The 14513-nt window shown below is 37.7% G+C and overlaps 2 protein-coding genes and 1 long non-coding RNA gene across 5 annotated transcripts in view; 1 reads left to right on the top strand and 2 right to left on the bottom strand.

Annotated features, from left to right (window-relative positions):
* The first annotated feature begins 4 nt into the window (after positions 1–4).
* Positions 5–3955, top strand: LOC111401488 (tyrosine-sulfated glycopeptide receptor 1-like). Of its 2 annotated transcripts, none has more exons than XM_023029229.1 (2): positions 5–310; positions 530–3955. In XM_023029229.1, the coding sequence occupies exons 1-2, from the start codon at positions 257–259 to the stop codon at positions 3698–3700; spliced, it is 3225 nt and encodes a 1074-aa protein (XP_022884997.1). In that variant the 5' UTR covers positions 5–256; the 3' UTR covers positions 3701–3955. The 2 variants fall into 2 exon arrangements, with proteins under 2 accessions (XP_022884997.1, XP_022884998.1); XM_023029230.1 differs by lacking the exon at positions 5–310 and adding an exon at positions 326–406 and having other exon boundaries at positions 456–3955.
* A 36-nt stretch (positions 3956–3991) lies between these two features.
* Positions 3992–5857, bottom strand: LOC111401490. The gene is made up of 3 exons (XR_002704020.1): positions 5672–5857; positions 4246–5431; positions 3992–4054 (listed from the first exon to the last, which is right to left on the bottom strand). It is a non-coding gene; the product is annotated as an uncharacterized LOC111401490 (long non-coding RNA).
* A 3837-nt stretch (positions 5858–9694) lies between these two features.
* The window catches only part of LOC111401487 (50S ribosomal protein L18-like), an 8270-nt gene continuing 3451 nt past the window's right edge, over positions 9695–14513 (bottom strand). Inside the window, exons 2-3 of one of the 2 annotated variants that reach the window (XM_023029228.1) lie at positions 11710–11981; positions 9695–10291 (exon numbers count right to left, since the gene is read on the bottom strand). In XM_023029228.1, coding sequence (XP_022884996.1) covers positions 9928–10284 — 357 coding nt within the window. In that variant the 5' untranslated portion in view covers positions 10285–10291; positions 11710–11981 and the 3' untranslated portion in view covers positions 9695–9927. The remainder of the gene's footprint in view (positions 10292–11709; positions 11982–14513) is intronic. The other variant, XM_023029227.1, reaches the window with a different exon arrangement.

Here is a 14513-nt window from a genome sequence, read left to right as displayed (position 1 = left end):
CCAGCCGTCCCAATAGCACGCTTCTTTTTTTTTGATAATTTAGACTCAACTTTTAATATTGCTCCATTTTAACATCACCCACTTTATCTTCCTCTCTACCCTCTGCCCCTTCTTCCCTTGGCGGGTAGAAGACTAAAGCCTGAGCAAACTTGGATGAAAAGAACTGGACGAACCCACATGATTGATTGGAGTATCTTTGGTACCATCACCTGTCTTCATTTTCTGTTGTTTTCCTAATAATCATCTTATTTCGGCCATGCTCTCGTCTCCATTCCATTGTTCTTCTTCCTCGTCCTCATCCTTGTTCGATTTTTGTTTTTGGGATGAAAAGAACTGGACGAACCCACATGATTGATTGGAGTATCTTTGGTACCATCACCTGTCTTCATTTTCTGTTGTTTTCCTAATAATCACCAGAAGCAATAGACCCATCTTCAAGGAATCAAATCCTACATATAATCATCTTATTTCGGCCATGCTCTCGTCTCCATTCCATTGTTCTTCTTCCTCGTCCTCATCCTTGTTCGATTTTTGTTTCTTGGATGTGGTGTTAATTGTAGTAGTGGTGACTCTTTCTTGCTCTGCATATACCTGTCATGGCTCATGTAATCAACTTGATCGAGAATCTTTATCATCATTCAACCAGAGTATTAATACTCCATCTCCTTTGAATTGGTCTCTGTCGGTTGATTGCTGCAGCTGGGAAGGAGTTGGGTGTGATGAGATTGACAGGGTGAACAGTCTATTGCTACCGTCGAAAGGGCTTGCTGGAACCATATCTCCCTCTATTGTAAACCTCAGCCATCTATCTCAACTCAATCTGTCACGGAATTGGCTCTCTGGACCTATCCCGGATGGATTTTTTACGGCCTTGAACCGCCTTGTGATCATTGATTTGAGCCATAATCGTCTCACCGGGCAGTTATCAGATTCTGATAAGCTGATGAGTACTGCCACAACAGTGGATTTATCCAGCAACCGCTTTTATGGGATAACCCAATCTTCATTTTTCCAGCCAGCATTAAATTTGCAAAGATTTAATGTCAGCAACAACAGCTTCTCTGGTTCAATCCCTTCATCTGTCTGCAGATTTTCGCCCTCAATCGAGCATCTTGATTTCTCCAATAATGACTTTTCAGGCTCGATTTCACAAGGTTTTGGCCAGTGTTCCAATCTGTTGAGACTACGAGCAGGTTTCAATAATCTTTCGGGAGCAATTCCTAGTGATATTTACACAGTTTCAGTGCTGCAAGAACTTTACTTGCCTGCCAATAAGCTCTCTGGAGTGATAGATGGGAGCATTACTAACCTCATTGACCTCAGAACCCTTGCTCTCTTTGGTAATGAATTGACAGGAAAGATTCCTCAAGATATTGGGATGCTCTCCAATTTGGAAAAGTTGTTGCTTCACAATAATAAACTAAAGGGCACTCTGCCTCAATCTCTTACGAACTGTACGAGACTTAAAACGCTGAGTTTAAGGGTCAATCTCCTTGAAGGTGAACTTTCTGCTTTTGATTTCTCAAAATTCATTCAGCTTAGATCAATTGACCTGGGGAATAATTTCTTCACTGGTAGATTGCCAGCGAGCCTTTTTTTATGCAAGAATTTGGCTGCAATTCGCTTGGCCACTAATAGTTTAAATGGAGAGGTTTTGCCTAGCATAATGGCTTTACAATCTCTATCCTTTTTATCCCTTTCTAATAATAGCCTAAACAATATCACCAGTGCAATGCGCATCCTAACAGGCTGCAAGAACCTTAGCATTTTAATGCTGTCGAAAAACTTTTACAATGAACCACTGCCAGGAGATGAAAACTTGATAAGGGATGGCGAGTTCCAAAATCTTAAAGTCCTCGGTTTGGGTGGCTGTGGATTCACTGGTCAAATTCCAAGGTGGCTGTCTAGACTAGATAAGCTGGGGGTTCTAGACCTATCACTTAACAACATGACGGGCTTTGTCCCAGGTTGGTTTGGGGATCTGCCAAACCTTTACTACTTGGATTTGTCCCAAAACCTTCTGTCGGGATACTTCACTATGGAACTCATAAAACTGAGAAGACTAGCAACACAAAAAACTTCAGATCAAGTAGAACAAAGTTATTTAGAATTGCCTGTCTTTGTTCTGCCCTATAATGCGTCCTATCTGCAATACAACCAGCTCTCTAACCTGCCACCAGCAATATACCTCAGAAGTAACAGTATCAGTGGTACCATCCCAATTGAGATTGGCCAATTGAAGTTTATTGTTTCCCTGGACCTCAGTGATAACAATTTCTCTGGCAGCATTCCGGACACAATATCTAATCTTACTGATTTGGAAAAACTGGACCTCTCTAGCAACCATCTTTCTGGTCAAATTCCTGCATCGCTCAAAAATCTTCACTTTCTGTCTTCTTTCAATGTTGCATACAACAATCTTGAAGGTCCCATACCTGTAGGAGTTCAGTTTGACACATTTCCCAATTCAAGCTTTGAAGGAAATTCACGTTTGTGTGGTAAAAGTTTGCCGCGCTCTTGCACTGGTCAATCGGAAACTACCCATCAGTCACCACAAAGGAAAGGAACAAAGAGAAATATCATTGTAATCACCCTCGTGATTTTTTCTGGCATTTTCACTTTTGCCATGCTGATATGTTGGGTATTTTCAAAGAGGAGGATCCGGCCAAAAAGTCACCCCGAGAAAACTGATATGGATATGGTATCCTTCAATTCTTCTGGAGTATTTAATGAAGTTGCTAATGATACCAGCCTTGTCATACTGTTTCCTAACAATACAAATAAACCAATGGAGCTAACAATCTCTGAAATCTTGAAAGCCACAGACAGTTTCAACCAGTCGAACATAATTGGGTGTGGAGGCTTCGGCTTGGTATATAAAGCAACTTTAGTAGATGGTACCAGGCTGGCAGTTAAGAAACTTTCAGGAGATATGGGCCTGATGGAAAGGGAATTCAAAGCCGAGGTTGAAGCTTTATCCACTGCCCAACACGAGAATCTGGTTACTCTACAGGGTTACTGTGTTCATGATGGCTATAGATTGCTAATATATTCCTACATGGAGAATGGGAGCCTGGATTACTGGTTGCATGAGAAACCTGATGGAGCATCCCAACTCAGTTGGCCAATGCGACTGAAGATTGCTCAAGGGACAAGTCATGGAGTGGCTTATATGCACCAGATTTGCGAACCACATATTGTGCATCGTGACCTAAAATCTAGTAACATACTTCTGGATGATAACTTTGAAGCACATGTGGCAGATTTTGGGTTGGCAAGGCTGATTCTTCCTTATCATACTCACGTAACCACCGAATTAGTTGGTACCCTTGGTTACATTCCCCCAGAATACAGTCAATCATGGATAGCCACATTGAGAGGGGATGTCTACAGTTTTGGAGTTGTTATGCTTGAACTATTGACTGGAAAGAGGCCAGTGGAACTATTCAAGACAAAGATGGCAAGAGAATTAGTTGCATGGGTTCAGCAAATGAGGAATGAAGGAAAACAAGAAGAGATCTTTGATCCACTCCTGAGAGGCAGAGGCTTTGAAGAAGAGATGCTGCAAGTGCTTGATGTGGCCTGCATGTGTGTCAACCAGAACCCTATGAAGAGGCCGACTATTCAAGAAGTTGTTGATTGGCTCAAAGATGTAGGATGCAACCGGCTGGCAGCAGCACAAGGGAACCACGCTACATAAATAAGGATTGTTCATATCAACATGAGTGCCAAATTACTTCTACAATCAGTTTGCCATTCAGGCAATTCTTTTTCCTTTAGAAAATAGAAGTCTATGTAATGAGTATAAGAACTTGTACAAAGATAAATTTTGCTAACAAAGAAAATCAAGTATGCATGTACATTCATACATACACAAAACACATACATATATTGAATGTAAGTTTGATATGCTGTCATTGCAGTTTTATACAGCAGTAATTCAAGGTTTATACAAGTAACACTCACTTTATCAATATAAACAGTAATTAAACTTCCAGTGTACAGAATTTACCTGCACATGGTCTTGCCACTGCCAAATAATTTAATAATCAGTCTGCCCATGAAAATGCATGTAAATATTAGAAAACAATAGTTAACCTTTTCCATATGTTGAAGATAATTTTACACTGAAGGGTGCCAGTCAACCCTGCTATCACTATCAGTGCTTAATCAAAAAAAGGTAACAGCAACATAGAGGCATTAACAAGTTAGATATAATCTACCCTAATCATGTCAGACATTTACTAAGTACCGGAGGTCAAAAGAGAAGATATGATAGGGTCCCCTGCTTCTTCTAATCTGTAACACTTTAATGGATGATAAAGGATCTGCCAAAGACAGAGAAGTAGAAGCTCAAGACCAGATTGATTGGTACTGGAATGCAGATTTGTAATTGAGAAAATGTTAACAAGTTTACTGAACTGAATAACAGGGATAACAGCTCCAGGCAATTCGAGAAGCCTGGAATTCTCTCCTATCCTAACTGACTTCACTCAAACAATGTCCCCTCTCCCATTTCCCTACATCACATTTTATAGACACTTCCCCTATCTCTTTCACCCATTTTGGAATATTCTGGAATAGCTGATTTGGCTGCCCTCTTCCCATTCCTTAAGTGAAATTTATCAAGATATTGCTAAAACACTGAAGTATGTTTCATGTCAATTCATCAAACCTATAGGCTTTCCAACACATTGTAGTAAGAGATACACGAGCTTTGCTGAGCTAAAATTATTAAGTGACTAAGAAATTTCAAAAAGAAAAAAAATAAAAATAAAATCTCGACTCTCAAATTCAAGTTCCTTTAAGAATTCCAATCAAAGTCCTTTGCTAATCAAATCTTAAAATGTTTGATCAAGCCCAAAAGTTGACTTTCTCCTTTTTGTTCATGCTATCCTTCCTGGTCATGAAAGGAATTTGCAACTTTTCAGCACCTTCAAATTCCCTTAACACCAAATTGGGTGTTTGTGTCCCCCATACTAGTTAAAAATTTTAGAACATAGAGGCCAAAATCATACAATTCTTCGGAATGTTGTGAATTCTCACCTGAGTACCAGCCAAATGAATGAACCCGGATTAGTTTCGATAACACTGGCGGGCACTAATCATATACTTAAAATCGAAACAATAAATCACTGCCACCAAAATCAAGAGTAGAATTAAGACCGATAATTTTCTTATAATCAACTTTCAGTTTTGATTTAACGTATATAATAACAGGGAATGCGATAAATTGCGTGCTGATCAAATTAAGTAGTTATGTTAGATGGAATCAATAATTATCGACAATGGCCAACAAGGCAAAGACTATCCGATAAGCACTCTACGTGGCCCTATACGTTCATGCTAGGCAGTCTATCATTGCGAGGCCAACACAGCACTTGACCATAAAAACATCCTGGAGTTGAATGAGAATTGTCCATGGCAAAAGCTGATCAAATTCATATGAAGCATTAAAAATAAAATTATTGTAACTGGAAAAATTGAAGCTGAAGAAAAAGAAAAAGAACAGAAAATTTCAGGAGCGTGGCAACAACTTATGTTAATGATTAAAAATGATATGGTGATTCTAGATCAATTTAAGAAAATTTTAACTGAAAAATGATATTGATTGCTGAAATTTTAGTGGAAAAAAAAAAAAAAAAAGCTTGTGTATTTGTGGAAAATTTACCGGAGAGTGTACGACCGACAGTTTATTCAGCTCAGTCCATGACATAGGCCATAAAATTAGATTCGTCGTCTTTGTCTTGTCAAGTTACGCTATTCGCATAGTAATGCGCGCCACCGGCATAGAGAGTTTTCATTGACGGGTAAGTTCTGCAAAGGCAAACAACCATCCTACAACCCAGAAAATCAATGTCCTTTTTCTTTTTCATTTTTTTTTTTTTGGGGTGCGGGGGTGGTGGGGGGGTCTGACACACTACAGAGTTCAACATAAAAAAAGAGGCTCAGAATGGAACTTTTCTACAGAGTTCCATACTACTACCTAGTTGGTCCATAAACGTCACATTACTTTTTTCCCCTGGTTCGGAAGCTTGGGATGTTTGTTTTGGGGGCGTGGTAAGATAATTCACTCCCATGACATGGGGCAACCCAATTTAATACAATGCTCAAGAAACAGAGAATGAAACCATTATTTGGTTAAGGAAAATATAAGCAGGAATATAAATTACAATGGAAAGCATGCCGTCAACATTAATTACTTACATTTTGTCCATTAGCCACCAAACCTGTATCTTCGTGCCAACAAACTCCTCACCATAATTTTTAACAATTTGGGTTCTCCTAGACTTCTGAATTGAAAATTACCGAATAATTTAGAGCAAGAAAATGAATTTAATTAAATCACAAAAGGATGAACAAGACGGCGCTTTAGCGTGTGTTCCAAAGACAACTACAAAACCAGATATTTCAAAGGGCGTCATCAATCTCCATCATCAGTATTATTACATGATGGTACCTTTTTCGTATCTAGCGCTGAATTCTTCTTGGATTTGGGTTTTGCAGGACTTGATGTAGAGAGAGAAACAACCATCCCCCCCCACCCCAAAAAAAATAAAAAATAAAAAATATTAATAAAAAATAAAAATTCACAAGTAATTATGTTTGATGAAAATGATAATTATTACTTTGAAATACATACAATCTTAAACAAAATTTGTGATCAGGTTAATAATTAATTTAGTTTAAATATCAATTCCATTGGCAGTAAAATTAAACAAGTGATAATCATTTTATGTCATCAAGTTCCTAACTGTCAAAAATACACATTTTATGCCCTCTAAAAAGCTACTCTACAAGAACTACATGATTTATTAGATAATAAGAACGACTTGTAAGTTGTAAGTATTACGATACAATAATTTTCTTAGGTTCTTACATATATATATATATAAGACGAGCTTATTTAGCTCTTTTCAGCTTGAAGAAGGAGAGGGTAGCTTGATTAAGGGAGAATCAGAGGGGGTAGTTTCGACCTGTGACCTTTACCTAAAAAGACCAAAAAATTGAAAAAATAAAAAATGCTATCACTAATTGCCCTATAGATCTTACGGATTGACTCTTCTGTACATAATGCTCAACTAAATCATATTGTTACATAAAAAAATGAAAAAATATGTACACTCTAATTCAAAGTACTATAACAACCGTTCAATAATATTACGTTGAGCGCATGGGAGTACACTAGTATATAAAAACCTTGTTTGGAAAATTTATAGATAATTTTTTAAGATTAGCCAAATGTGGTTTAATTTAGGGTTCATAATCCTGTTAAATGTAATTTTTTTCCCACTCTTTTACCCTTTTTAATTCTTCATTCTAATATTTTTTATATTTACTTTTATATTTGACTATCACTGATTTTAGATATATCAAAATTATCAAGGATGGTTACCAGAGGCGGGCCGGGGGGGTTTACAGGGTCAAGTGACCCTCTAAATTTTGAGAAAAAAAAGTTGTTTATATATATATATAATTTTTTTTTTTTAAAGAGTGACCTCCTAACCTAAGTCGTCTAGTCAGCCCCTAATTACAGGCATGAAACTTTTTAAAAATTATTAGTTGATTGAACATAATTTTTATCTACAAATCTCATTAAACAACTAGTTTTATTTATTTCTTAGAAAAACTTTTAACAAATTATACACTTAGACCTGTAAGATTTTCAATAGGATCGAACTTCTCTCTGGCTCTCCGAAAACAGGCTAGTCCTCTATAGTTTATAGAAAAAAAAGTACATATTTTATGTTTTGTAAGCTTAAGTAAATCAGACTTACCAAGTATATTTTTGTTTTCAAACAAGTTATACAGTTATTTTTGTGTAATTAGTACAAAACGTCCTTACCTTTTGATATTTTTGTGGAAAACGTCCATACCTTTTGTTTTTTGACTGATTACACCCTCACCTTTACCTTTTTTTGCGCAAAACGTCCTTCTGTCAACTTTCCGTTAAATCAAAAGGTAATTAGCACAAAAGGTCCATACCTTTCAATATTATTGTGCAAAACGTCCCTACCTTTCATTTTTTAGCATTTTCACCCCTACCTTTCACCTTTCATTGCAGAAAAAGTCATTTTCATCCATTTTTTCAATAAAATGACGATTTTACCTTCCTATTCAAATAAAACAAAAATAAAAGAAACGAAAAATAAATAATTAATTGTAATCATAGTCTTAAATCTTTCAAAACACTACAGATAAATTCTAAACTTTCCACTACCGCCACTTTCATAACCCCACCAAGCCACCACCTATAGATCCATATAGGCATATAGCACTACCTTTCGGCCACAACACCTATCGGACTCCACCACCACCAACCTCACCTCACTCTTCCCAATATCCTCCTCTATAGTATTGGTCACCAATCTGTCCAAAACAACCACATTTACGGTGCAGAGTCTGGTGGGAATGGTGGCAAAAATGTGGTATTATGTTGATTTATAGTTGGTAGCTTTATAGGTTGTGAAAGTGGTGGTGGTTGGGAATTTATGATTTCTTTGTAATTTTTTAAAAATTTAAGGACTATGATTGCAGTTGGTTATTCATTTTTTCTTTTTATTTATTTGAATAGGAGGGTAAAATCGTTATTTTATTGAAAAAATGGATGAGAAGGACCTTTTTCGCAATGAAAAGTGAAAGGTAGGGATGAAAATGCTAAAAATTGAAAGGTAGGGACCTTTTGTACTAATTATGCCAAAAAATGAAAGGTAAGGACGTTTTGCTCAATAATATTGAAAGGGAAGGACCTTTTGTGCTAATTACCTTTTGATTTAGCGGAACATTTTAATGGGGAGTTGACAAAAGGACATTTTGTGCAAAAAAGGTAAAAGTGATGGTGTAATCCGCCAAAAAACAAGAGCCAGGGACTTTTTCACAAAAACATCGAAAGATAGGGATGTTTTGTGCTAATTACCCGTTATTTTTTCACTTATAAGTCAGTAAAAAAAATTACTTTATTTAACATGAGTATTTCTAAAAAAAACTCTTTAAATATGAGATGTTCTCTATTTTAAAGAATAAATCTTTAAAATTATGCTCAAAGAGACTATTTAAATTAGCATTTAAATTTAGAGAACGAGTTTGGAGAGCCTCACTCACTCTTTATAATTAAATGTATTCAAAGTGTTTCAACTTTTAATGTATAAAAATAATAAAATAGTCTAAAGAAAAACTAGTTAAAATAAAATATAGAGAAAAATAATATATACATTTTGAGAGTAGTGAAATTAAGTGTTAAATATAAAGAACTTGTTTGACTACTTCTAAATCTATAGATACTCTCCAAATGATAGAATATTCTCCTTAAAAATATAAAATCTTTTGAAATTATTGTAAAGTAAGAATGCTTTTGCAATCAAATACGAGAAGCATTACATGATGACATAAACTTCAACAATTATGCCCACGTTAGATGGTTATTATTTGGTCAAAACAATATTTTATATGCTGAATATTTTATTGTGTGAATGAGTGATTGAAAATGAGTATGTAAAAAAATGAACTTTCAATTGATGGTTATCAAACATGGATCTCTCTCTCTGTACAATTTTGTAATGGAACTTTTTGAAGAGTCACAAACTGTGAAAATTTTCAGTATATACACTATATTACAACTCAAAAAGTCTGAGAAATTGAAAACTTGCAATTTTTAGTTATCCAGCTATCTCGATCCAATTCAATGTATCAAACATGCATCAAAATTACAACTCTTCGATAAAGTTGCAGAGAAACTAAGCCTCAAATATATTTAGTATTTCCGAATAACACTTCCAAACTGGAGAAGAATCCTCGTATTCCATTTACCAAGTACAGCTTATTTCCCTAGAAAAGACAATCATTACAATCGATATTGTTCCTTTGAACAAACTGCAAAGCTAAGACATCGACATTCTAGAAGCAGCTAGAAATGCAAACTGGAAGTTTTCATAAAAATTTGACACCTGCCTCCCTCAAAGAATCGATCACTGCCTTCACCTTACCATGATACTTTTGTTCTTTCTTCAATGCAACTGAAACCGCAGGTATGTTCTGAAGCATTAGTCGCTCCCCAAGTATCTTGCCAATTTTTGCAGCAGCTGCAACATCACGGGTATTTTCTTTTGTTTTTTCCATGCTCAACCTCAGGGCTCTCTCTTGAGTGCTTGCAGCAGAAGCCACCGTTGCAGTGGGTGTGTGGATTACTTGAGCACTCACGTACTTATTTGTGAAGTGCATCTTCAGAACATAAGGTTTGAGAAATTTTGTCAATCTTTCGGGCTTCACCGGTGGAGGAATAACCATCTTTGCTCTACATTGAGCAGATATAAATTTTAAGAGTCAAATAACATCATTAGCATATAACTATGTAATTGGAAAACTTTGATCATCACATCATAAGTGATCTTAATTAATAGACAAAAAAAATTCAGTTTTGAGGGTTGATTTGTATTTATCTTAGCAAGCAGCCTAAAAAAACAGCTGAAACATGGTCAGAGAAAGCTGAATAACACAAAATTTGTGTTGGTCATGTATGTGGTGCTTAATGTTATACACTTCCAGACTATTATTCAGATATATTAACCGATTTTCTACACAAAAATTTAAACTGGATACATCTGGGACTGGAGTTAAGAATATGCTACATTGTTTTAATGGCATGCAATATGCAAATGCTTCTACGGTACATTCTTCAAGAGTATCCTTTTAGGGAGACCAAAGAAAGTAAAAATGAAACTGCCTCCAAACTGTCATCATTTCTTGTTGGATCCAAATATCATTTCCCACACTTTTCCTGCTAAACTATCGCAGTGTTATTGGTCATATTGCTATTTCTCTTTCAAATTAATATATAGACAATTTCAGAGCACCATAATGCATGAATAGTGTGTGAATTAAGCACATATAACTGTATGCAAAGTACATATCTTGGACATCATTTCAAATGAAAACATATATTTAATGGGACTGCAAACCTAAATCTGGTAAGGATACCTTAATTTTCTCGGTCCTTCCTGATCTAAAATCCCTAAGCCTTTCCTCCTTTCTATGAGGCAACGAGACAGGCAGCAAATGCTAGTACGTTTCTAGTGCTTCACAAATCATTTCTACAGTTTTCAAGCGTACTGCTGCATCAATTGCTACGTGCAACAGATAACAAATAATGAAGCACAAAACGCTTAAGTTCTATTTTTTATTACCTACAAAATTTTACATATTGAAAAAACTTTCACATCTGCTCCAGTAGGTAATTCTTCACAGTATAACATTACTAATATAGAGTTTGAGTGTTTTCAAGTTAAATTTTCTTCCCCAATGCCCTTGAAATGCAAAATATTGCTCAGTAGTCTAGCACGGTTCTTGAAGGAAGTGGTAGGAAGTATTTTATTTAACCAACATGACATGCATAAAATTGTTCTCACTAAGAGTAGTCAGTTGACACGTGTGTTTTGAAATATAGAGGATGCCGAGTGTTGATGTGTATTATGATGGTAATAAGTTTCCAGCGCCATAATGAGGTAAACAGCTAAGGCCTGTTTCCTTGACTTTGGATGCATTGTCAGATGCGGAAACTTGGATTCTAAATAACTGTGGTTCACAGAGTCCATGTAGTAAAATAAGCAGCATCATTTCACCATTTAAGATATATATGCATATAGGCATGCTTATTAGTCCCCATTATTTCATCGTCTCCTGTATAAAGTTACCAGAATTAATAACCAGGCCAACCTTTCCTTACTAAGCAGATCGAAGCACTGTCTACGGTCTACCAGATACCACAAATCAGAAACTTATCCGCAGCCTTCAATATAAGTCCATAACCAAAAAGTTCCAGCATAAAAAGTAAAAGATCTGTTCAACATGCCATGCAGACTTCTGTTGTCCCCTTGTCATGCAGATTTTATTTAGACAAGCTTTTAGGCCCATGAGGCATGGGGGGACACATGTCCCCTCTTTATTGGGTGGGGCTGGGTCTATGGGCGAACAAGGCCAACATCCATCTGAAAAAAAAAAAAAAAATGCACTGAATACATTCAATCAGAAATAACAAACAACGGGTACAATGCTCAACTCTCAGGTGTACTCTCCTTTTCTCGCTTAATCAATTGGTGCCCGTCTACTCTTCCCCACACCCTTACATATACCCTTCTTCTAACCAACTCAAACAGAATAGCTAACCACCCTAACTACAAAGAGAGATGCAGCTTTATTCTAGAAGCTACTGTCGTGCCATGCTGTCATATAGTTATCTCCCCATGTTGCCTGGTCCCCTTACATCTTGTGTATGTGAATTTAATTGGGGGCTTGGGCTTATCAACTACCCCCCCCCCCAATTTGGGGCTTGGGCTTGGGCTTGGGCTTATCAACTACCCCCCGCCCCCAAAGCAGTCACCTTGTCCACAAGGTGCAGAGAAGGAAATTGCTGGTTGATCAAATCAAATGGCTCCCATGTGGCTTCCATAGGCGAGAGTCCTTTCCACTGTATTAGGACTTCCATTTCCCCTGTTGTTCCCTGCTTTGGGTGTCTGAAACTTAGAACATATTTTGGTTCTACAAGCAGTTCCCAGTCTTTTCCAAGTTGTAGGGGCAGTGGTATTACAATCAGTGCATCTCCCATCACTTTCTTCAACTGTGAAACATGAAAAACTGGATGGATTCGAGTGTTTTCGGGCAACGCTAGACGGTAGGCTAACTTTCCCACCTTTTCCAACACCTCTAAGGGCCCATAAAACCTCGAGGCTAGCTTTTCATCAGCATGAGTTACTAACGACTTGCCCCTGTAGGGCCTCATCTTCAAATACACCCAATCACCCACTGCATATTCAACCTCCTGTCTGTGCTTATCTGCTGCCAACTTCATCTGTTGCCGTGCTTTATATAAGTGAACTTTTAATTCCTCCAGCACCTTATCTCGTTCCAGCATTTGCTGTTCTAGGGAAGAGATAGCTGTAACCCCTTTCTTGAAGCGAAGCAAAGGGGGAGGATCGCGCCCATACAAGATGCGAAAAGGAGTAAGCTTTGCTGCCACATGATAGGAAGCATTATAGGAATATTCAGTCCAATGTAAGTATTGGTACCACTGCTTCGGCCTGACTGATGTAAAGCATCTCAGGTGTGTCTCCATTCCCCTGTTCACAACCTCAATTTGCCCGTCAGTCTCGGGATGATAGGCCGAACTGTGTTTCAATGAGGTTCCTTGCAATCTGAAAAGTTCACTCCAAAATTTACTCAAAAACACCTTATCCCGATCAGAGATTATGGTACAAGGTAGCCCATGTAATTTCACTATTTCCTTGGTAAAGAGTGCAGCGACTGAGGCGGCCGAAAAAGGATGTTTCAACCTAATGAAGTGTGCATATTTACTCAATTGGTCCACCACTAAAAGATGGAATTGAACCCCTCCGATTTTGGAAGCCCTTCCACAAAATCCATGGAAATATCTTCCCAAACTTGGTCTGGAATTGGCAACGGCTGGAGCAACCCAGCAGGTGCGAGTGTAGAGTACTTATGTTGTTGATAGATCGCATAGGCAACTACATAAGCCTGAATGTCCTTCCTCATTCCTTTCCAAAAGAAAGTTTCTGCCACCCTTTTATAAGTTTTTAATAAACCTCCATGCCCTTCGTGTAAGGCCGACTGCACAAGCGGTGATTTCCTTGGCAGCACCAGCCGATCATGGTACAGTAAGTGGCCTCGTACTAAAGAATAACTAGGAGCAGCAGCTTGCCCATTCTGCAAGGAGGTAACCAAAGTGCCTAATTCCTCGTCATCACTCATAGCTTTTTTGACTATGTCCAATTCCATGGTGTGGGATACACTCGTGGCCATGATAGTTGCAGTTGCATCCACCTTTGATAGTGCATCCACAGCCTTGTTCTCCATTCCCGCTTTATATTCAATATCAAAATCGAACCCCAAGAGCTTGGTAAGCCATTTTTGATATTCTTAATTCACTTCACGTTGTTCCAATAAGAATTTAAGGCTACGTTGGTCAGTTCGAACGATGAATCTGCGTCCCAACAGGTAGTGCTTCCACTTTTGAATTGCCATGACAATGGCAATAAGTTCTCGTTCATAAATTGATTTGCTCTGAGCCCTCTGGGGAAGCACTTGACTGAAATATGCAATCGGTCGACGGTCTTGCATAAGGATTGCCCTATCCTATATCCGGAGGCATCGGTTTCCACAATAAATGGTCGTGTGAAGTTAGGCAGTCCCAACATCGGTACAGTTATCATGGCAGTTTTCAATTTCAGAAAGGCTACCTCTGCCTTCTCATTCCACCCAAAGCTGTCATTCTTCAATTATTTTGTAAACGGTCATGCTATGCTTCCATATGACTTCACAAATCGAAGGCAATACCCAGTGAGTCCCAAGAATCCTCTCAGCTCTCTAATAGATTTTGGTCTAGGCCAATCTCTCATGGCCGCCACCTTGGATTCGTCGATCGATACCGCTTTTCTAATATAATATGCCCCGGATATTCCAACTCCATTTGCCCGAATAGACACTTCTTTTGGTTGGCATACAAC

This window comes from Olea europaea, chromosome 10, assembly GCF_002742605.1.
Source record: "Olea europaea var. sylvestris chromosome 10, O_europaea_v1, whole genome shotgun sequence".
In the NCBI taxonomy this organism is placed as follows: Eukaryota; Viridiplantae; Streptophyta; class Magnoliopsida; order Lamiales; family Oleaceae; genus Olea; species Olea europaea.
Note: the sequence above shows the minus strand (reverse complement) of the source record. Positions and strands in the feature narration are given on the sequence as shown.